Source organism: Mus caroli, chromosome 18 (genome assembly GCF_900094665.2).
Source record: "Mus caroli chromosome 18, CAROLI_EIJ_v1.1, whole genome shotgun sequence".
Lineage (NCBI taxonomy): Eukaryota > Metazoa > Chordata > Mammalia > Rodentia > Muridae > Mus > Mus caroli.
In genome coordinates, this window is record NC_034587.1 from 9,246,907 (window position 1) to 9,271,537 (window position 24,631).

The 24,631-nt window shown below is 45.2% G+C and overlaps 1 protein-coding gene across 3 annotated transcripts in view; it reads left to right on the forward strand.

Annotated features, from left to right (window-relative positions):
- Positions 1–24,631, forward strand: part of Ttc39c (tetratricopeptide repeat domain 39C) — a 95,148-nt gene that overhangs the window by 26,538 nt on the left and 43,979 nt on the right. For 2 of the 3 annotated variants that reach the window (XM_021150288.2, XM_029471969.1), the window contains exons 2-4: positions 17,701–17,749; positions 20,011–20,139; positions 22,760–22,874. In XM_021150288.2, coding sequence (XP_021005947.1) covers positions 17,701–17,749; positions 20,011–20,139; positions 22,760–22,874 — 293 coding nt within the window. Of the gene's footprint in view, positions 1–14,820; positions 14,844–17,700; positions 17,750–20,010; positions 20,140–22,759; positions 22,875–24,631 lie in introns of those variants that run through there. The other variant, XM_021150289.2, reaches the window with a different exon arrangement.

Here is a 24,631-nt window from a genome sequence, read left to right on the forward strand (position 1 = left end):
CCTGTCTTATATAGTTTATCATTCTGTGCCTACTGTTTTGTTTACTTGTGTGTTTCCTGTCTTATATAGTTTATCATTCTGTGCCTACTGTTTTGGCTGTGAGGCTGAGATCACTTCCGTGATCAGGTCAAAAATTTTAAACTCTGCCTTCTCAAACACTGCAGAGTGAGTATTCCTTGCTTATGACTATTTTTATAATAAGGGGTAAATAATAATTTAGGCAAGTATATTTAATTTGTGTAACAATCCATTCTTCTCATCTCACTCTTACGCCTGGACCTCCCTCCACGTGTTATCATAGGAAACGCCTTTGGGTAGAGATGTTCTGGCTACACATTTGAGTGCATAAGGCTAAATAAGATGTTTCCCACACATGTGCAGGGAATGAAGACCATTTGAACAGGTTTTCTTATTGCTTTAAATAATTAGATTTTGTTTTGCTTTGCCTCTTTTTGTTGTTTATGTTACTGTTTTGTTTTTGAGATAGGGTCTCAGTATATATCCCTGGCTGGGCTAGAACTCACTGTGTAGACCAGGCTGGCCCCTAACTTTACACAGATAGACCCACCTGCCTCTGTCTTGAGTGGCAACATTAACAGTACTCACCGCCATACCCAGCCTTGATTTTTACCTCACACAGCCTACCTGATGCTTTGCTGGAATGTGTAGCTCTCCCCAAATGCCATCATCTCTAGTTCATAGGACTTTTGGCATTGTGTGCACATGTTTAAAACCTTAGTTTAACAATTTTTTTTTTTTTTTGGTGTTTTTGAGACAGGGTTTCTCTGTGTAGCCCTGGCTGTCCTAGAACTCACTTTGTAGACCAGGCTGGTCTCGAACTCAGAAATCCGCCTGCCTCTGCCTCCCGAGTGCTGGGATTAAAGGCGTGTGCCACCACGCCCAGCTAGTTTAACAATTTTAACTTCAGAGATGCTCATAAGTTAGGAGGTTTTATGGATATACAACTTATCCTAACTTGAATGTGTACTTGCTGTCACTTGTTCTGGAAAAATCACAATATCCACATCATTCTTAGATTTATGTCGCTTTTTCTCTCCCCTCACATTTCTTTTCCATTCTTTCTTCCTCTTCCTCCGCCTTTCTTTAACCATGTCTTTAAAATTTTTTTCTCTACATTTTAATTATTTGTGTGGATGTTCATGTGGCATGTAGGAGTACATTTTCCTCCTGTCCCATAGCTGTGGGGATTGAATTCAGGTCAAGTTTGGCCTTTACCATGGAGCCGTCCTGCAGAGATCAGAGAGCACGCAGAGGAGAGCAGGGTGCACTGCGGCAGGAGCAAAACCAGCCCTGCATGCTTGTGGTTTAGTTGTACAATTAATAATTAGTAAAGCAACTGAAGGAGGAAATGCCTACTGCTAGAGTTTAGAATCCTCGTGTATTGTTATAAAAATTAATAATGTTATATTAAAAACAGGGCCAGTAATGGAAGAACAAAATTTTTACACCGTGCTTGGGCTAGGCGGTGCGTGCCTATTTTATCTTGGTAGGCAGTGCTTTTGGTCATTCTGTCGTCAGCTCACATGTGTAAATACCATGGACTGTATTTATGACTGCATGTATGACTTGGTGATCTGCTCATGCTGGTGCTACAGTAGAAATGTGAGATTTAATTTAATTTTGTGCTACAAATAAGCCATCAACTTTGGGAAACAAGCACATCATATATTTTCCAGGTGCATTCTGAAGTTCAGTGGTGAATAACCTGTATGACATTGTTCAGAGTCTTGTGAACAGTGAGCGGCTGGGATGGCATGTTCATACGCCCTCCTCCTGGGCACACCTTTCCGTTCATTGTAGAAGTGATTACGTTTCCTTGTTAACTTCCGCTTTATAGCAGCTAGGCCTGCTTTGCAGTTGTTTTCTAAGGGTTTATTTTTATTGATATATCTATGTGCAAGTACATGTGCTTGCAGATGCCCACATGGCTGCCTGATGTAGGTGCTGGGAACTGAACTCTGTCCTCTACAAGAGCAGCATGACTTCTTAACCACCGAGCAATCTCTCCAGCGTCTCTTCCTTCTCCTCAGATATCTTTTCTTTTTTCCTTTTTGTAGTGCAAGGTTTGTTTTTACTCTGGGTTTGACTATCACTATTGTGGAATATATTTTGTAAAAATACTATTTAAACTTTTAGATTGTATTTTGTTGGTGTTGGTTTTTTTTTTTTTTGTTTTGTTTTGTGTGTGTGTGTTTATAGATGGTGTCTGGCTGACCTAAAACACATGGTAGCCCAAGCTGGCCTGGAACTCAGCTTCCCAAATGCTGGGATTACAGGTGAGGGCACTTCCATCATACCCACCCATAATGTAAGCCATTGAATTATAAAATTATAGTTACAAATAAGATACCAGTGCATAATTATGTAGTTAAGATGTGTTTGAAAACTTAAAGGCTTTACAATTCCATCGTAGAAAGACTGGCTCCTGGAACTGCCATGTGGTACCCATTTAGGCTATATTTAGCTGAGTGGGTAAGGACTGTTCTTTTCCGAATGACAGTGGTGGGAAGCTCTTGGGAGAGGCAGGAAATCATTTTAAGCAATTTATGTGCTCCAAAGACTGGCAAGAAGAAATCCTCTCAGGGATAGCTTCTTAGGAATAGTGAGGACTTTTGTTTACTTAAACTAATTCCTTATTCATCACTTTGCCTCAGTAAGGCCTCCTGCTGTGCCTGCTCACTGCCGATCACTGTTTCAATTAGTGTCTTTACTCAATAAACAATATCACAACACAGAAAGGTGCAGAAACAGTTAATGGGTGATGGATGAACGAGCCGCCTCCAATACCAGATGCAGGCACTCTTTCCTTAGGATTTGCATTCATTCCCTCATCCATTCACGCGCTAGTTTGTCAGCAAGAGCACCCCAGACCCTGGCATGGGCACCAAGCTGGTGTGACATGCTCTGAAGGGTGGGGGCTAAGCAGCATCGACATCCAAGAGGGGACTCCCACTCTCATCCAAGAGACCAGGAAATGTATGGACCTGAGTGTTTGTATAGAAGCCTGGAGGCAGAGCAGGAACTGTTGAGGACAGAAAGGACTTGGCCAGTGGCCTGGGTGGGGATGCTGTCTGTATGTCAAAGCCCTAGGCTGGAGACCAAGGCCTTTCCTCTGGCCCAGCCTAGGGTTCCGAAGTGAGGAACTAGAGACTTAAAAGGGAGTGTTTGAGTGGCATGGTCATAGATCTGCCTTCTTAGAGCTCATTCAGTGGCTTTGAGGAACAACTTGCCATGGTCATTCTGGTTTGAATAGGTTTGGCCACCATAGATTCATGTGTTTCAGTGCTTGACCACAGGGAGTGGCACTATTAGGAGGAGTGGCCTTGTTGGAATAGGTGTGGTCTTGTTGGAGGAAGTGTGTCAAAAAGGCAGGCTTTGAGGCCTTCTATGCTCAAGCTCCATCCAGTGTGGAATTCCAGTCCCTCCTGGCTGCCTTTGGATGAAGATGTAGAACTCCTGGCTCCTCTGGTGCCATGTCTGCCTGCACACTGCCACGCTTCCCGCCATGGTGGTAACAGACTAAAACTCTGAAACTTATAAGCCACCCTCAGATCAGTGTTTGCCTTTATGAGAATTGCCTTAGTCAGAGTGTCTCTTTACAGCAATGAAACCCGACACATCATCTTTCATTATTCTTAATGATTGATCTTAAAGCTTTTTTCAGTTGGCATATAATGTCGGTGGGCATTGTGGAATACTTATGATTAGATGCCTGTATGCTGTACATAATGGGCACCCAGGGCAATTATCCTTCTTTATCATGCAGACCGTAGGATGCACTGCTCAGAACTGTTGCCCGGAGAAAGCAACCATCAAAGACCTAGTTATGTTTGTTGAGGTAGCAGTGCAGCATCCAGGCTCCTGGTTAGCTTACCCTGTTCCTCTGTGGGGAGGAGGTCCAGAGTCCTGCTTCTCACATCCTGTCTTACCCAGCCTGCTCCAGGCCATCAGCATCCCTGTTCCCAGTACAAAAGAGATCTTGCTCAAACGTAACCTAGCACATCCCCCTCCAACCTTTATGACCCCCTCCTCTTTCTCCTCCTCCTCTTTTTTAATAACCACTGAGTCTAACTAGTGCTGCCTGCATGCACATGTGTGTGGGACCGTCTACCAGGAGCATGGGCAGCCTACCTACCGGTGGCCATACACCAGAGGTGACATTCTCATTCCATTCCAGCAGCTAGCAGTTGCCAGTTGTCCCCAGCTAGAGATGGAACCGGTTGAGCTCCTCCCACATCCTGTTGGAAGGCTGACTGGCTCAACCTTGTGGGTTCATGAATGCAGTAGCCAATTTTACAACATCCTTCCCCATTCCTCAACTCTTATGTCTTATCTGCCATGTCTTCCCCAGTGTTCCCTGTAGCTTGGGGGTAGATTTGATAGATGCACACTTAAGTTGAGTAGCCAGCATTCACTTCTTCTTTGACCAGTTATAAGTCTGTGTTGACTGCTTCCCACTGCAAAAGAAAGATGCTCTGACAGGGGTTAAGAGCAGCGCTACTCTATGGGTGTGAACATACTGGGGAAGCAGTTTGACAGCATGACTGCTTTGAAAGTGACAGCAGGAAATGTCCCCTGAAGACCTAGGACAATCCCATCCATGGATTGTCCAGGTATTTTTTTGTTTGTTTGGTTTTGGGTTTTTTTGTGTGTGTTTTTTTTTTTATCAGTGGGGCATGAATTCCCTCTTGTGGATCGGGCTGCAAGTCCAATCAGAAAGTGGGTGATTATCCCCATAGTATTCATGCCATTGTTGCCCAGTGGACTTCCCTGACAGGCTCTGACTCTAGAAAAGACCACTGAGACTGTTGTCCCCCAGTGGCCGTAATCACCTTCAATCAAGTTTGGAAAGAATTTTTTTTTTTTTTTTTGGTTTTTTCGAGACAGGGTTTCTCTGTGTAGCCCTGGCTGTCCTGGAACTCACTTTGTAGACCAGGCTGGCCTCGAACTCAGAAATCCACCTGCCTCTGCCTCCCAAGTGCTGGGATTAAAGGCGTGCGCCACCACGCCCGGCTAAGTTTGGAAAGAATTAACATCATTTTATTTAGTTTTATTATTTGAGGCAGGTCTTATGTGTTCCAGTTTGGTCTCCAAATCCGCTGCGTAACCAAGGCTGACCTTGAACTCCTCCCGAATCCTGGGATTGCAAATATGCATAGTCAGCCCCGCTTACCCCAGTGGAGATCACACGGGGCCTTGTGCAGGCCAAACAGCATTCTGTCAGCTGAGGGATATTTCCAATCCTAGCGCTGACATTTTAATCCTTCCTCAGAAGTGGGCCTTCAAGTGAGTGCAGTGGCCATCAAGGAGACTTACTGGTTTTAGGATTTTATCATCTGGTCCAGCATGGTTCCAAAGGGACATGCCTCAGACGCTGCCCGGCGGAGCTCTCTAGAGCTGCTGATGAGTACAGGAGGTGTCAGGAGTACTTTAAACCGAGATGCTTTCAGAAAAAATTAGGTTTTCCCCTCTGAATATTTTTCTACTACAAATTAAGTTAGGAAAATTCCTTTAAGTGAACCTTATGTTGAATGTTCTTAGCTGCCTTAGGAAATGAGACATTTTCTTTGTACCATTGACTTAGAGTCATTGTTATTTGTTGCTTTTACTCATTTGTTGTGTGTTAGGGGTAGAAGGGACACACCACAGACACGCACAACATGCTTGTGGAAGCCAGGGACACTTTGTGGGAGTTGGTTCTCTCCTAACATGTCAATCCTAGAGATAGAACTCAAATCGTCAGCGTGGCTGCAAGCTTTTTTACTGCTGAGCACTTTTCTTGGCCCAGAGGTTCAACACTTTGGACTGAAAATGGCTGTAGTGAGTATCAACCAAGTTTCTGCTAACTCTGGGCTGAAGATTGAGACCCTGTGCTGCTTTGGGGCTGTTTACTGCCATTATTAAATTCTCCTGGGGGCCGTTCTCCAAGTAGGGCAGAGCAAAGCCCTCCTCAAGCTCCCCTTAAACCTAACAGGGCTGTGTGCCCACTCATGGGTCTCTTCCCAGGTGAAAGAGGCTGTCCTTAGCAGGCATCTGCCAGAGGGTCCAGTTGGAAATGTCCCCACTTTCCCTGGCCGTCTTGGAACGGATGGCGAGGACTTGTCCCATGCTCTTTGACAGGAGCTGCACACATGCTTCCTTTAGAGATGCTGCCCCACCATCAGGTTGAGGCTGAGGCCTCTGTGTTAGCATGTGACAGCTTCCTTACAGTGTGCTGAGAGAGCTTGTAATGCAGGATGTGACAGATGGAACTCACAGGCCAATGGTGGCAGGGGGAAGGGGGGTACACCAAGACTGTGACATGGTCAAAGCAATTGTTTTAGCTTCCCAGTTCTGACCTCATCAAATTCCTTATTGTAAATTCGTTTATTTATTATTCTTGACAGTGTCATGGAGTCAGCTTAGTGAAGGAATGATTTTACAACAAAAAGAGATACTTTGTTTAAGCTGCGACTTAGCTGAAATCCTAAGAAAATGGTTGTTGTGTTTGTGAGGCTAAAGACTTACTGGTTGTCTCCTCTTCCCTCAGCCCTTCCTTTCTTTTTATTTTATGAGTATACATAAAGTTCTTATGTATATTACCTTGTAGGTAATATTAGAGAGAGAGAGAGAGAGAGAGCGAGCTCTAAATCATGCTTATATTTTTTAGGGAGAAAACAACCCCATCAGAGAGGGACTGGAGAGGTAGACCAGCAGTTAAGAATCTGCATTTCTCCTCTGGGCCCACGGGGTACCAGCACTCACACATCTACATAACCCACACACACAAATGGTTTACACAGAATTTAAAATAAATATTTTTTTAAAAGAAAGAAAAATATGAGAAGGTGTCTTGGAGTGAAACCTCCTATCAGCGTCTTTCTCTGTCCTTTCTGGGCCTGGTGTTCTCCTAGCCCTGGGCCACAGATGGCTCCAGCCAGCCCTCAGCTTGCTGCAGAGTAAGCATCTCACTCCCACAGCAGCAGAGTCAGCCTCAGCTGGCGGATGGCCTCCCCTGCTAGGAGTTGCAGAGGCTATAGCTGAATCTCAAGGAGTGTTTGGAGCTAGCACACTGACTCTGAAAGGGGAGTAACTGTGGGGGCATTCATGCCGCATGCGACACTGGCACTGTGTAGGCTCTGCTGTCTGTCTCCCCCACCCCATACACACTTTTGATTATATTTTCACTTTTTAATTTATTTTTAATTGAAATCATCATTAGTTTCCCTGTCCTTTTTATCCCTTTAGCTCCTCTCCCCCCAGCGAATCCCACACACCCACACCACTCTCAAGTAATGACCTCTTTTTCTTTGACTGTTAATGTTATATACACACATGTGCAAGCTATGTATGCACAGCTACATGAATACCACGTACTTACTGGAAATACCCTTCATCTCATCGTCTCAGAAAACAAATATTTTCGCTTTTCTCTGTGCATTTCTATTGGAATATGCTATTCACAGCTCTTCTATTTCTACATTAAAGTACTTTAAACAATTTTAGCTCAAATTATTTTCCATCACTATTTTATTTTTTTACAAAGTCTCTTGTAGTTCAGGCTGGTTTCAAACTCACAATGTAACAGAGGGTGACATTACACTCCTGACCCTCTACCTTCCCTCCGGAAGTGCTGGGATTCCAGGCTCTGCTGTCATCTCCCTCCCCCATCCTTCTCTCTTTTCTTCCCCCCTCTCCCTCCTCTTCCCCCCTTTCCTTCCTCCACCTCTCCCCCTCCCCCGCCCTCTCTCCTTGAGTTATCTTATGATGACACCCTGGTTCCATTGCAGACAGCTGGTTTCTTTTTGTTGTAGGAAGAAAATTTCAAACTGGCAAAATATATACTATATTATTTTATCATCTTAGCCATTCTTCTGTTATTTCATATGTCAGGGTGTTTGGCCTGCATGTGTGTGTGCATGCCTACTGCTTGAGGATCAAGTCAAAAGAGGTCATTGGATCCCCTGGAACTGGAGTCACAGTGAGCTGTGGCTTGGGACTGGGAATCTAACCCAGGTCCTCTGGACTAGCAGCCAGTGCTCTTAACATCTCTCTAGCTCCCATCTTGGCCATTTTTAAGTGTATAGTTTGGTAGAAAATGCATTCATATTGTTTGTTGTCTTAGTCAGGGTTTCTATTACTGCACAAACATCATGACCAAGAAGCAAGCTGGGGAGGAAAGGGTTTATTCAGCTTACACTTCCACATTGCTATTCATCACCAAAGGAAGTCAGGACTGGAACTCAAGCAGGTCAGGAAGCAGGAGCTGATGTAGAGATCATGGAGGGATGTTCTTTACTGGCTTGCTTCCCCTGGCTTGCTCAGCTTGCTCTTTTATAAAACTCAAGACTACCAGCCCAGAGATGGCACCGCCCACAAGGGGACCTCCCCCCTTCATCACTAATTGAGAAAATGCCTTACAGCTGGATCTCATGGAGACATTTCCCCAACTGTAGCTCCTTTCTCTGTGATAACTTCAGCCTGTGTCAAGTTGACACACAAAACCAGCCAGTACATTTGTCAAGCAATCTGCAGACTTCTTCCCATCTTGTAAAACTATAACTCCATCCCCGTAAACACTCACACTCCTCCTCCACCCCAGCCCCAGTAACTACCATTGTCCTCTCTGTGGATTTGCCTATGCCGGGTACCTTATGCAAGAAGAATCAAGGTACATTTGTGTTTTTGTGACTAGTATTTCTCAACCTAACCTGTATCTTCTTCAAAGTCCATCCACGTAGTAGCAAGCTTTAGAATGCCCGCCCATGTTTTGAGCGGGAAGAAGGTTCTGTGTGTACCTATACTCCCTTTGCTTGCCTGCTCATTCCTTGTGGACACATGGATTGCCCCCGCCACTGGGAATCGGGCCGCTGTGGAACATGGATGTACAAATACATTCTGAGTCTTGCTTTCCATTGTGGGGTGAGTAGGCAGGGAGGGTTTCTGCACTGTATCACACATCTATTGGTAATTGTATTGAAGAATACCAACATTGTCCATAGTTACTGACACCATCTCCTGGACTCCCAGCTGCACACGTGTATGTGTATGACTCTGCATGTGTCTGTGTGTCTGAGGGTATGTATGCCATAGCGCGTGTGTAGAGATCAGAGACAACTTTGTGGAGTTATTTTTCTCCTCCCACCTTTACATATGTTCTTGGGATTGAACTAGATTTTCCAGGCTTGTGCAGCAAGCCCCTCTACTAGCTGAGCCATCTTGCCAGCCCTTGAGTCATTCTTAGGATGGGCTTTTGGTTTTGCCACTGTTAGGTTGTGGGCACCCTTCCCAGTCTCTGGCTATGACAACCTATGAGACGGGATTTGCAGCTAGTCCTTCTAGTTCATGGTCTGCCTGTGGCAGCACTGTTGACTGTGTCCTTTGGTGCACAGAAGTTGGTGATTTTAACCTAGTTCAAATTATCTTTCATTTTTCTTTATTACCTGTGATTTCTGTGTCATAGCCACAAAACCAGAAACACCAGGCTGGTGTGTCGACAGTCTCTGTTTTTCAAGACAAGGTCCAGAGGCATCTGTATGCACTCCCACTCACCCCCGCACCCCCTATCCCCACCCCCTCACACCCTTTTGTCTTTTTTGCTGGTTGTATAAAGTTAGCTGCAGTTGTCCTCTAGGCTGTGGTTCTAAAAACACCCTGGGTCACAGAAGAGTCTGAGCCCCCAGAAGAACAGCAGGGAAGGAGTTCACCCCATTCTCTTCTGCCCTTGGGTCTGGGAGCTCACCCGTGAGCTTATCTGCTCATGAACGGTGCTCATCTGCTGACTGCATTCAGGGTCCAGTGCCGCAGACCTTCTTTTTCCTGTGCCTGCGTAAAAACGAGTCTCTCGAGCAGATGGGCAAAGAGTCGGATGGGGTGACAGACAGATACACGCACACAAGAGAGGTGTTGAATCTGAAGGTAATTTTCTAGTCGAGCTTAGACTAATTATATTACAGCGAATATCATAAATTGTAAAACATAACAGATACGGTACATTGAAGTTTTCCAGGTGCAAGAGGAGTAACTACAAAAAGAATTTGCAGGAACCAGATAAATGTTTACTCTAGGGATTAGTATCCCTCCAGATGCAAGAGGAGTGACTTCAAAAGAACTGTTTACCTTAGAGATTAGCAATCAGCCCTGCGCCAGGCAAGAGTTTCACACCCCAGTGTTAATTGGGCTAGGGGGGTATGAACTCTTGCCTGGCTTCAGGAATAAAGTAGTGTCATGAACCTTGGAATTCTTAGGCCTTGTTAATTCTTATCTATGTCTGGAGAATTCCCATTTTTCAGTATAGTATATTAATTTGCTCTTGGCATGGAATGTAGTCTGTAATAAGAATTTCTATCTCAGTGAGAATTCCAGACTCTTTCTGCAGATAACTGAGCTAATGGCTAGTGCTTTATTGTTTTATTGCAGTGCTTAATTAGTTACTGAATAGGTTAAACTCCTTGCTACTATCTGGGATCTTAGAACACCGGGAAAAAGCTTTAGCTATGTTAGAATACAATCTTAAAAGGCATTACATTAAGGTAATACTAAATAGAGCGCACGTGAATCCATACACTAGGCTAATTCGGGGAGTGGAGAATGGATATTATGGTTATAAGGATTATGGGAGAAAAGTGCCAGACCCCAGGAAGAGAGTTTCCTTGAAACTCATTGCTTCATCGGTCAGCTTCCCAGCTTTCGCTATGTCAGACTGACTCAACCAAAGTACGTGGCAGTCCAGCTTCTTCTGTCTCGCACAGGCTTCATGCCCTCCAACATTCAGAGAGCCGAAAAGTCACTTTGAAAAAGCCTTCTAAGAACTTAACATATGAATTCAGAACATTTTTAGGAAAAAAAAATCAAAGGCTTGAAGTTTTCCAGCTGTTCACTTTGAGTGGTAAAATTGCATTTGAAGAGGTGTAGCTCACCAGGGGCTGCCTGAAAGTTATGTTCATTTATCTTGTGGGAAAATATTCCTTTAAGAATTAAGTGTAAAGCTGGCACCACTCAGTTCAGCCAGTGAAGGGGCCTCCCACTACAGCTGCTGACCTGAGTTCAGGCCCTGGGACTCATACTGGGAAAGGAGAGAAGCTGTCCTCCACACAGGCACCTTCGCAAGCTTGCAACCCCCTACCCCAGGCACTGATGCACTCAAAACAAAGATAAACTTTAATTTAAAAATGAAGAGCAATTCATTGTATAATTTCCTTTCCACTGTATTTCTGAGAACAAACCCTGATCAGTTGGGTTTGGAATATCCTGGAGAAACTTCAAAGAATTTCATTCCATTGAAATGTTGCTCAGCACAGGGGCAGATGGCATATTGCTTCCTTGGGTTCATAATAGGCTCTCTACCTTTAGTGATGCACTGTGGTAGAGGGAAGAAATTCAGACACATTTTATGAGTGATAGTTCACTTTCAAAACTAAACTGTGGTGGTAAACACAAGGAAGCACTCATCAGCACGTTCCAAAAGACATCATTTTTCTTGGAGGGGGCATGTTTTTGTTTTTACTTTGGAAAATTTCGCTTCTTGTAACTTTAATAGTCTGTCTGAGGTGGGATGACTTAAAAACGGGTTTATTTTGCTCACAGTTTCAGGAGGTTCAGGGACCTAGCATGGGCGTCAGGTTAGTTCCAGCAAGGGTCCTCTGTGCTTTATCGCACCATGGGAGACACCAAGAGAGGGAACAGGGGGCACACAGCCAGCAGGAAGCAGAGAAACTGCAGAGATCAAACTCAACCTTCTAGTGTAGTTCTCGTTGGATCATCAACCAGGGCTCAGGAGGTCTACCTGGATCTTTGAGTGACCTGGGGCCTCCTAAAGGTTCTGTATCAACATCATCAGAGTGAGGACCACATTTCCAAAGCATGGACTCCTGGGAAACAAACCATAGCCCATCTCCAACTTGTGTAATGAATTGTAGCATCTGCATCAATCAACTCAATTATTATGACACTCTTCTCTGTACTTTTGGCTATTGTGCTTTGAGGGGCAGGCAGCCCCAGAACAAAGAATTACTGCTTTTAAATGCTAAGAATACCCCTGTTGGAAAACAGACATGCTGGTATTTAGCTCATAGGAGTGTTATGTTTCTCAGTGCAAGGTATTTCCTGTCCCTGTCAGAAATCTTCCTAGATAATTAATGGTTTGTTAATACTGTCAAGGGTAGTTTGATATCTTTCCTTCTAATTGTATGTGTATATATGTCTGTGTATGTGTTTGTATGTCCTTCTGTGTGTATATATACCTATATATGTGTCTTTATGTCTGTGTATGCATATATGTGTGCTGTTTCCTGTGTTCTAGAATTATTTTTCTTGTTCCCATTGTTTGGTGTGCCTTATGTTGGAAACTCTGTTGTTGCCCCCCCACCCCCACCCCTTGCCCTGTATAGCTCTTTCTTGTTGTGGAAGAATGAAGAATCTTTACCATGCTGTCGCCTGCAGGATGGTTCTGGCCAGTTCTGTTGTCATGATGGGTGGTTATTGAATTTCTTCTGTTTCCTGTCTTCATGATTGCTGCCTCCTGCGTGTCTTTAGGACCCACAGAGTAAAGAGGCTCCAGTTGTCCTAGTTGCTGTTGAGGGAAGCTCCCTTCCCCTCCTCAGCCACTTCCTCAAGTCCTTAGAGGACAGGCAGGGCCACTGCCCACTGCCTCCCTCCCCTATTTACATTTGATCAGTTTTCAAAATAATGGGTTGGTTTTCTAGGGTCCTCTGTCATGTGAAGTGTTTCCCGTGTGCGCAAGTGTTTCAGCAGTTGATCTCCAGCTGGTACAGTTGTTTTAGGGACTGTGGAATCTTTGGGACTAAGAACTATAGAGCTTAGATAGGCTGTTAAGGAGTAAGCCTGATCCTCTTCTAGTCTCTCTCTGCCTCCTGATCTTTACCTTTCTCTACAGTGTAAACTTCTGTCCTCTGTGACTGTCAGTCAGAATGAGTTTCTTCTCCCTGAAGTTGCTTCTGTTGGGGGTTTGCTCACAATAACTGGTACATTTTTTTATCCTTTTAATGGAAAAGTTTAATTAGCTTGGCTTATACTGACTTGTTTCCATACATTTTCCCCTCAAAGATGGCAAAACATTTTCTTCATTGGATAGTAGGAACCTCTTTAAGAGCATAGTATTGTTTTTTTCTTAAAATTCTTTACTCAGTGCTGTAGCTAGGCACTCCAGGCTCTTCTTGCACCTCATCTGGAGCCGGTGTGGTGTTTCATGGGGGAGACACAGTGTGTTCTGCAGTGTATTTAGGGAGGGTGCCGACTACCCATATGGCTGCTGGGCACATTATGCACAGCTGAGCAGTGAACATTGTTTCTCGACTTTGCAGAGGACAGAACCAGGAAACAGATCCATTGCTAAAGACTGAAAATGCACATTGAGTTTGCATGAACTCTTGCAGTTTGTATTCTGAACTGGCTCCATGGGTAAATGCAACAGCTGCTTTTCCAGAGGACCTGGGTTCAATTCCTAGCACACACATGGTGCCTCATAACCATCTCTAACTTCAGTTCTGTGGGATCCAGCTCCCCCTTCTGGCCTTCTCAAGCACTGCATGTGGTGCATGGACATGCTATGCAAGCAAAACATACCCATAAAATAAAAAAATAAAGGAAAATGTTATTTAGTATAAAGTTATTGGCTTTAATATGCTTCATCGTGTATCACAAAGCTATGTCTTCACCATTGTAGAAAACTTGTCCTGCAAGGATGTGACTGCTGGAAACAGGTTAGACTTGTGGAGTAGAGTGTCTGAGGAGGGCCATTGCTGAGGACATTGCAGAACAGGAATGCGCTGTCAGATTTCATACTTCTAAGTCTGTTGCTTATGTCACCCGAGCTGCTGCTGCCTGGATTTTCATGTTTAAGGTGTGTGTTTGTGTTTGTGTGTAACTTTTTAAAAAAGATTTATTTGTTTATTTATGTAAGTGCACTGTCCCTCTCTTACGAGACACCAGAAGAAGGCATCCAATCCCATTACAGATGGTTGTGAGCCACCATGTGGTTGCTGGGAATTGAACTCAGGACTCCTGGAAGAGCAGTCAGTGCTCTTAACCGCTGAGCCATCTCTCCAGTCCCCATGTGTAATTTTTTTTTTTGAGACAGGTCTTATGTAGCCCAGGCTAGCTCACATCTTGAGCTCCCAGTCCTTGCCTCCTCTTCCAGGTGCATGGATTGCAGGTGTTTGCCCTATCACATGGCCTATATGTGTATGGGCATTGAACTCAGGCCTAGTGAATACTAGACAAGTATTTTACCAGTGTCCACAGTCCTAAATACCTGTTTTTCAAACAAATGTTGGGGCTTTCCTTCCACTGTGGGGTCCACAAGTGACTAACCTTGAATTCAGTAGAACATGCTTCCTGCCTCAGCCCTGGGCTTTCAGTAATTACCCTCATATCTTTGGATTCATTTTAAAATCTCCAAGACCTGTTTTGTATAGGGACATTTGTACATGCCAGAGTTAAGTAAGATGAAGTTGTGGGACGCCTGACTCGCCAGCAAGAAAGACACCACAATAGGATCCTTCTGCACACGTTTATTGGGAGAGCATTGACTGTGTAGGCGAAAGACCCCGAGCCCTGGGCCTCTCACTCTTATATACTATCAGTTCCCATCCACTCACAGCAGGCCACATCACCTCACCAGGTACGCAGCTTCAGCTAATCAGGGCAGCAGGGGCATATCTCCACCAAAATGGCTTCGCCAGTAACCTGGTACACCTGCGCAGCTCTCACGATGGTTGTGGCTTATTTTCAGGTGTATGAGGAAGTCAGGTGCAAGTCATAAGACTTAGCTGCAGTCCCTGGCACCTTCTTGGGACTGCTGCCACACCCGCTCCCCACATGAAGTAAGTTAGTGTTGGGTTGTTGGGTGCCGGGCATGGGCGAATAAAGGGAGTGGGAGAAAACCCACGTCCCGCCAGAGCTCCTGTGATCTGGGTGGGCGGACACGGAGGATTCCCACATGCTTTCCACATGGCCCCAGGTAGGTGTCTGGCTGTGGGAAGCTATGGACCCAGTCCTCCAGGGTTGGGGAAGGTGGACAAGGGACAGTCGGAGGTCTCTGGGCCTCACAGAGGCCAGAGAGAACAGGTTCTCAGTCTCGGGCATCTCAGACACTGCTGGACACCACGGAAGACCTGAGAACAAACTGGGGACCCCGAGGGTGGCTCGGTCAGTCCCAGAGCAGAAGAGAGGAGAGAGCAGGGAGAAAGGGGGGAGCTGGGTGGTTCCCACGCAGGTGAAAGTCCTTGGTCCTGTCTGTGGCTGGAGCGCAGGAAGGCCTTCCTGCAGGAGGTTCGACAGGGCTCTTTAGGGGAAAGCCTATCCCGTCGGTCAAGCATGGCGGGCCTTGATGAGCAGAGACAGTCTATGGTTTTAGAACTTTATTATAGAAGGCAGGGAGAGAGGCCAGCCATGGCCACGTTGAGAGAGAGGGGAAGGGAGAGAGAGAAGAAGGACTAGAGATGAGAGTAAGAAAGGTGAGAGCTTAAAGAGAGAGAGGAGGGGCCAAGCAGCTCCTTTATAGTAGGCTGGGCTATCAGGTAACTGTGGGGGTGGAGTCTAGCCAGAATGCCAGAAGCTTGGGGCTTTATCTGTGTGACTAATAGTCACAGAATTATGGAGTTGGGAGCTCTGTGGTGTCAGGCACCTGTCTCTGGGAATGTGACTCACTGTTCTGTCCCATTTAGAGTTTTCTACTGGGTCGCTGGAGCAAGCCTCATTCAACCAAAACAGTCTGCCTTTCTCGGTCCCACATTGGGCCACTTGAAGTATGTGAAGTTAAAGGCTGAGTGGACCCAGCAAGGGAAGCCGGACAGACTGAGCCGTGCCGCTAACAGGGCTTTGGAGCTAGGCTGACAGGACAGCAACTTGTGCCTGATGTGCCCATGCTGGGTGGTGGAGGGGCAGGACCTCAGGGAGGGAAAGTGCCTTGGCTGGACAGGTGCCAGCATCTTTTCTTCCATTTAAATGATAAGACAGTATGTGAGGTAACAGGAGGGAGACTTGGCGCCATGAATAATTAATTCCTGTGGTTCTCAGGAAGCTAATTTTAGCCAAGATCATGAAGCAAAAGTAGCAGTGGCCGAACTGCAATCAGGATGGGGAAGCAGAGCGGCCATCACTCTGCTGAAATCCATCAAATCATCTGTCCTTGAGAGCAGTGACCTCACTCCCTCTCTGACCCGGTCCTCCGATGCCTGCTGTGTAAGACATCAGGATGCAGTTGATACAGGACCTAGAAACCTGTGCTGCATCTAAGCTCTAGGCGATGCTGCGGAACGAGAAGCAGCAGCATATGTTTGGAGGGCACTGTAGTCATGACAGAGCTCCCAGCTAGGTTAGGCATCTAAGTGCTGTTTTGGGTTCTTGACAAGTGAGCTGACCTTCCAGTTTGTTGCCATGGTTGATTCAAGCATCCTGTTAAGTGGCGGGGACAGGGGAATCAAGTTGAAGGCCAACGTAGAGTGAGCAGCAGTACGGATAGGTGGGGAAAACTACTAGGAGAGGTTAGCCTTGGAAATCATTTTAATTGTGGAGTCTCCCCCAACAACACATCCTCACAAAGGCCACTGCAAGAAAAGAAGGAGATATGCATGTATTTTGACTGTGGTAGTCTGTCTCAAGAACAGATTTGTTATTGCCTGCAAGCATATCCATGTAGGGTATTCCTCAGGCAGAGATGTGGGCATTCATACATACAAGGGCTCACTCTCTCTCTTTTTCTTTCTTTCACACACACACACACACACACACTCTCCACACACACACACAACCCTTTTCATGTTGAGCTCAATGTAAGTTTCTTTCTTTCTTTTTTTTTCCTTTCTTTTTTTTTTTTTCACAATGTGAATTTTTAGTGGAGGATGGAATAGTACGTTGTTACACGAGTTACATGACTTTTGTCGTTGTTAATATAATGGCCCTGTATTTGCATAGTGAAAAATGAGTGACTTTTTTTTAATTGTTATTTAAGAGCACTTGGCTTTGTTTTCCTGTTACACAATTTGTGGAGATCTGGATTTTGTATTAGTTTTTAGTTTGGATTGAAGACTTTATGTTCTTGCATGTTTGTGACTCACTTAGCACTGGCTTGCTTTCTTCTTGTGCTTACTACAAGATTAGTGATGCCTGTGTGTCACCGTTGGGAATTAGTGGGTCTTAGTGAGGTGTTCTCAACCTTGGGGTGAGTTGGAGGGCGTAGGTCCAGTGGCAACATCCTTTGATCTGTTCTACAAATAAGACTGACTTTATGTTTGTTAGATATTTTGTTTTGTTTTGACCCAATCTTGCTTATAGCTAGCTTGGGTAAACTCCGTCGTGGTCCTCCAGCCTCAGCCTTCCAAGCACTGCAGGACTGCACCACCATGCCCACCCCTTATTGTAAAGCTTAGATTCAGCTTTGTACTTTAGCAGCAGATCACCACCTTCTTTTGGCCATGGTCTAGCAAATCTTTCTATTTATATCTTTCTATTTACTGTCAGCTCCTTAGTGTTATAATTTTACACTGAGATCTCCCTTGCTTTTGAAGAATCAAAGATGGAGTCTCTCTTGGTCGTAGAGCCAGGAAGTACCTCAGCTCTTCAACTTCTTGGTGTAATTTACTAGTGAATGGGGTGCAGTCTATGTAATGATATATCCTAATTACCAAATGCTTTTACAGTAAGACTTCCAGTGAAATATTTTTGTTTGTTCTTTAACAGAAATCATAGTCCACTAATGAGTTTTGGAGCCAGCTTCGTCAGCTTTTTGGTAAGTTGATATCAAAAGAGATATTGCTGTCAAGAAAATAAATCCGAAGTAATGCCTATTTACTACCAGCTGTATAGACATACTGTTAAAGAAAGCTTAAAGTTATTGCCCATTATTTAATGTCTGTGAGATAAGTGTTCTCCCCCAAGTATAAAAATAAAATGCTTATATATGATTTTTAGAGGGTTATATTTTCCCCAGCTTGAGATATGTTTTTAGAATAAAAATCTAATTGAAAGCTCTTCAAAGCTTAAGATTGTATTGTGACAAGAAGAAAGGTCTTGGTAAGGAAGTTAGCAACAGTCTAGAGATGAGTTTGTGAGCTAAGCTAAATCAGTTTAATACTTGAGAGTGGAAGACATGAGTTACAGTAGTGTTATTCAGTCAGCTGGTCAATATAGGGGGATGCTTTTGTTTCTCTGAAATGCTTGTCACATAAGCTACTTTCACACACGTTGTCTTAAAGATCATCATAGAATTGCATAATGGAGAAAATGTACTGAGTCAAGGGAGAGAAAACGTCCATTCAGGAGTGAGAAAGAGTAGCCAGTGGGCATGTTGTGGCCAGCCTGCCTGGTCCTAGTGGCCAGTGGGCATGTTGTGGCCAGCCTGCCTGGTCCTAGTGGCCAGTGGGCATGTTGTGGCCAGCCTATCTGGTCCTAGAAGCCAGCCAATGGGCATGTTGTGGCCAGCCCACCTGGTCCTAGCAGCCAGTGAGCACGTTGTGGCCAGCCTGCCTGGTCCTAGTGGCCAGTGGGCATGTTGTGACCAGCCCACCTGGTCCTAGCAGCCAGTGGGCATGTTGTGGCTAGCCCGCCTGGCCCTTAGCCAGCACTCAATGCTGGGTTTTCATTTATGCTATTGATCTTCTTTTAATGGAACCCAGGTTTTAAGACCTCCTCTTTGCAGGAACGCTAGCCCTATACCTATGGGAAGGTAACATTTGTCTCTGTCTTGGTTACTTTCCCTGTGGCTGTGATAAAACACAAGTCAGAAGCAACTGAAGAAACAGTTTGTTGGGGAACAGTTTGACCTTAGAGTCCATAATGGTTGGGGCTGTATCAGGGAATGATGGATGCTTTTGTTTAGCTCACTTTCTCCTTTTTATAGACAGTCCAGGATCCCTGCGCAGGGAATGGAGCCACCCACAATGATCAGGTCTTCCTACCCTAGTTAACCTTATCAAAGTAATACTCCATAGACCTGCCCAGAGGCCTTCCTCCCAAGTGATTTTAGAGCTTATCAATTTGAAGTTGAGATTAGCCATCACAATACCCAAGTGACTATGAGAAAGGGCACTGACACAGAGACAGAGGGTCTTGGCTGAGGTCTGAGGAGGAGGAATGGAAAGGGATGCCTTAGCAAGGCTGAGATTTTAGTGACCTAAATTAGGATGGCTGGAAGGAGAGCATGCCTGGGGCAAAGGTGAGTGAGGTCTGTTTTGGTGAGAATGGGAATGTTGATTAGAGTGATACCAAAGGAACCTTAAATGCCATACCTACCCAATGGACAATGAAAAGATAGAGACACCAGCATAGCCAATAGGGCCTCCAGAGAGCTGGGTGTCCCGCGCCTGCTGCCTGTTCAGGCCAGACCTCAGTTCTTCCTCAGGTGTTTTGGTGCCTGGTGGAGGCAGGAGAAGCAGAAGTTCAGGGTCATCCTTATCTGCAGATTGACTTTAAGACCAGCATGGGCTACATGAGACAACTTTCAAAAACCAAGCAAACATCCCACTGTTGTACTAGGTGCATGTCACAAGTGCTCAATAGACATCAAGGAGTGGCTGTAGATCATGCAAAGTCAATTCCTTGCAGGTAAACCCACCCTCGGGAGTTCCTGTCTCTGGAAAGACTGATTTCTCAATGGCATTTTCTAACTGTTCTTTTACGAGTATTTTTGGTTCAGTGTTTGAAGCCAGGGCTCTATCAGTGGATAGAATGAACTTTTGAAAGTGGTACTGCTATAAAAACTGCATTGAGTTGGTCAATCAAAAATGATAGTTTCTACTATGTTTGAGTTTTAAAGAGTAAAAAACACAAGGACATTCACCACTGTATAATTTTCATGCTGGAATAATTGAGATATAAAGTCTTATTTTCTACTAAGATTATAGGTTCTTTAATGACCAGGGTGTCCTGTAACAGGGTGAACCTTTTTACCTGAGAATCACTGAGGTGGTTTTTCTAGCTTGGCATTTTATGGTAACGGCCTGAGGTTCCCATGCCTGCTGATTCACCGCTCCTTTCTCTGTTTCCTGGAAGAACGCCATGATGACATTCGAGGAGGAGAAAATGCAGTTGGCGTGCGATGACTTAAAGACTACAGAGAAGCTGTGTGAGAGTGAAGAGGCTGGTGTAATCGAAACAATTAAGAATAAAATTAAGAAGAATGTAAGTGGCTTGGCTTGTGGACTACATCTTGTCTGTAGAGCATGGTTCACTGACCTGGGTTTGGAATCGGATATGACTGAAATTAGACACTAATTGTCTGCCATGGCTTCTGGTTAAGTCCTATGTCTCTTAGAGTAGAAGAAGCCCCTTCAGTCATGATAGCCATCTCTTGCCTGTGCTTAGAGTGGGTGTGATACTTTTAAATGTCAGCTTGCCACCTCCTCAGATCATTGGAGAAGAGACCGTAAGTTGAGGAATTCTCTAGATCAGGCTGGCCTGTGGGCTGGTCTGTGGCAGATTGTCTTGGTTTTTAATATATGTAAAAATATCTAGACCATTGTAGGTGGAGCCATTCCCTAATCGGGGACTGCTGAGCCATATGAGATGGGAGAGAGCTAGATGAAAGTTAGAGGCAAGCCGGCAGCATGGAGCATTTGTGTCTCCCTGCTCTCCACCCTTTTCCCTAGTTGCTTTTGCTTAGGTTACTTTAGCTCAACAACAGAAAGGAAAGTAGCACAGCTCTGAGGTGGAGACTCTTGAAGTGAGGGTTTCCTGGGTGTGACTAAACAGGCAAGGACAGTAGTTGACAGAGCAGTCACACATTGGTATGTTCCTGGAATCCAGCTGTTGACCTGTGTCCCCAGGAGATGCTGGCCTTTAGTTATAATCAAAGTCTCAGTAAGCTCACGATCCAGGCTGGGAGTTAGCTCACCTGTGACGTGCTTGTGTGTCTGCATGAGCACTTGAGTTTGAACCCACAGAGAAAGCCAGGCGTGATGACATGCATGTGTAATCCCAGCACAGGGGAAGTCAACCGAGTATAACCAGTCTCAAAAAGCAAGGTGTTGTGGTGAGATGCCTCACTGAGAAAAGTCACTTGCTGCCAAATCTGACAACCTGGGTTCAATTGGCAGGGCCCCAAGATGGAAGGGGAAAAGTAACCACACGTATGTATGCTGTGATGTACACACATGCACATAAATAAGTAAAATTTAAATTTAAAAACAACAAGACAAGATGGACCATGTCTGAGGAGGAGCCATGCCTGGCATGACCTCCACACATACATGAACACACATGGGCACAAACACACAAAAGATCATAAGACACGTGTTTAGAATTTGCTTTCACCATTCACTGCAGTTTGCATGAAGCTCTTGAGAGGCAGTTGCTCTAACTGCCTGGGTTTCATATGTCACACCTGTGACTTAACAGTTGTAGCCATCAAGTGCCCAGCTTTTCCTTTGCTTCGTCAGGTGAGACCTGACTGGTCAAGCAGACATTAGTGATGGCTGTGTCTATGGATTACAGGAGGGCACTACCACACCTGCCTTTTACGTGGGCTTTTGATTTAGAACTCAGCTCATCATCTTGTGCACTTAGCACTTTAACCTGCTGATCTCTCTCTCTGAATCAGTATTGTCTCTCATTCTTTGTTTCTTCGGAAATGTCATCCCCCTGCCTCCAGTACTCTCCTGCCTGAGGCTCTGAGCCCTGCTGGGTTGTCTGCTGGAGGTTCCCATAGTCAGACAGCAGAAGTGTAGTTCTTACAGTTGCATGGTAACAAAATCTCTGTTAACTGTAAGCTCGCTCCAGGCCTGGCACTCACTCCTACACTGCTAACATCCGAGATGAGTCTTACAGTGTGGCTGCCTTCGTCCGTGTGAGTTCTCAGCCCTCTGGCAGCCCTGTGTCAGAGATGCTATTGCTGGAAGTAAAGGGGGGTACAGACACGTTTTTCCCTTCCAGTGACTGCTAGGGCTGGACATGGAGCAACGGTGACCATGATGGGTTGTGTTAAGTTTAGTCAGGTGAGGGAGATGTCTTTCTGTTGTATTTACCATATACACTATTGACATGCATGCTGGAACGTGTCACTTTTTCTAGCACTGTGAAGCTATATACAGTCTCTTCAAATAGTCTGTTCTGTAGGCACTTACTGTTAAGGTGGGAGTCTGCGTCACAGTGACTTTTTCATTCCATTTAGAAACACCCGTATGACAAAGGCCAGCATTAAAAATATACTTTGACTTTTTGCTTGTCTTTACTTATGTCTCTTAAATTTCAGGTATGGTTTCTGATTTAGTCCAAGGTAGCTTTTTGTTTGTAGATATATTCTGACTAGTGAATGGATATGTAGCATTTTCTCACCTTTGTATATCATTTAAAAACAGTGACGGGTACACCCTAATATCAGTGGTCCCTGAACACAGATGGCTGTAAAACGACTTTCCAGGATTTGCTGTGTGGAATGTAATATACATGGATATCTTTCATTTTACATTAAATAAAACTATATTATCTGATAAAATGATGGATTGCTTACTAGGCTTTTTTCTTTGCTTCTTAAATATTTTTCATAAATTCCATTTTGACCATTTACAATATGGGGTTAAATTACAGTATTCTCTAGGACTACAAATTATTGACAGAGTGGAGGGAGGGGAGCATGGACACCCCCGCCCCCAAGCCTCTGGTGTAACTTGGTTTTGACTTTGAGTGGTCCCCAGGCTTCACCATCCCACGGGAAGTCATTCTGTCCTGGCAGAGCCGCCTGAGCAGATGTAGGAAGGCTGTGCTTTCCTTGAGTGTGATTTACAACGTTCTCGTCACATCACAGGTTGATGCCCGGAAGTCCACCCCGTCCATGGTCGATCGACTTCAGAGGCAGATCATCATCGCTGACTGCCAGGTTTACCTGGCAGTGCTCTCCTTTGTGAAACAAGAGTTGTCGGGTAAGTGGACGCAGTTTCTAGTGACACCCACTGGGTAATCTGTCACAATCAGGGAGTCTTCGTCTTTTCTTGTTTTGTTACTTAGACTTTGAAAACTAAGCACAGGGTGACAGCACTTTTGGGGAGCTGTTAGCGATTTGTTACTTAGGAGATGGAAACTGTGGGTGTTTAATGTGTGTGCAGCAGAGTCATTTCATCCTGAGGTCTGCAGTACAGTCAGTCTTCAGCCTTGATAATTGTGTCTTTCTTATAGAAGTCGCTGATGTCTTTGATATGTCAGGGCCTATGAGAGTACCTTGCTCACCAAGTCATGCATATTATTCTTCAAAATGAAACCAAACTGGTTTGCATTTCAGATTCTCAGGAAATTGTTTTAATCTCCTACAGTGTCAAGTGTATCAGAAAGGACTTCACACTGTACTTGAGAGCCTGGTGTTGCAGAGAGCTTGGCAAAGGGTGCACCCTGTGCTGAGTGCATGCTGGTCTGACAAGGGTGCACCCTGTGCTGAGTGCACGCTGGTCTAACAAGGGTGCACACTGTGCTGAGTGCACGCTGGTCTGACAAGGGTGCACCCTGTGCTGAGTGCACGCTGGTCTGACAAGGGTGCACNCTGTGCTGAGTGCACGCTGGTCTGACAAGGGTGCACCCTGTGCTGAGTGCACGCTGGTCTGACAAGGGTGCACACTGTGCTGAGTGCACGCTGGTCTGACAAGGGTGTACACTGTGCTGAGTGCACGCTGGTCTGACAAGGGTGCACACTGTGCTGAGTGCACACTGTGCTGAGTGCACCCTGTGCTGGGTGCACCCTGTGCTGAGTGCACCCTGTGCTGAGTGCACACTGGTCTGACAAGGGTGCACCCTGTGCTGAGTGCATGCTGGTCTAACAAGGGTGCACCCTGTGCTGAATGCACGCTGGTCTAACAAGGGTGCTGTCCTCCAGCCTCTTGCTGACTTCATTTCTTGACTAGGAGTTCAGATGCATCTGGGATAGCATGCTGTGAACTGAGTTTCTGGTCTGGTGATGTCTCTTGGATCCTGACAGCAGAAACCTGTCACTTGGCTGGACAGAATTTACGTATGGGGAGTGGGGGGAAGAGAAGAGAAGACTAAGTAGAAATCAATTCAAATTCATACTCAGAAACACATTTTCTCCCAAACGTTAAATACAAGGACATTTCTTGGTGAAATACACTGAAAGTCATTTTTCTCCCTTTCTTCTGTTTCCATTTCTGTCTTCTACTTGCTGCTGCTTCTGTTCAGCTTCAGTTGAAAGGAAATTTAATGGTTACTCTGATGTCTAACATTTGAACTTCCACTCATCCTTCTTTTACACTGTATTCTACGATGTGTTTTCACCCTTTGCTCTGGTCTTCCCCCTCCCCAGCCCCTGGCTCTCTCGCCCCCCACCCCCAGCAGCTTCCTAACAAGGCAGCTCTGACATGTTAAGGGATCATGGTGTGACACCCCTATAAGGCAGTGAAGATGAAGTACCCCACTCCCACCCTGATCTGCCTCTCTGTGCATGCCTGATACTTAGGGGCTGCTTCAGGCCGGATGAGAGTTCTTCATCTCCTGTTGTTTTGGCATTCTTTTTCTGATGCCCAAGTTCTTTGAGGAACTCATTTTAGCCATTAAGAAAATGCTTCTTCAGCCGGGCATGGTGGCACACGCCTTTAATCCCAGCACTCGGGAGGCAGAGGCAGGCGGATTTCTGAGTTCGAGGCCAGCCTGGTCTACAAAGTGAGTGCCAGGACAG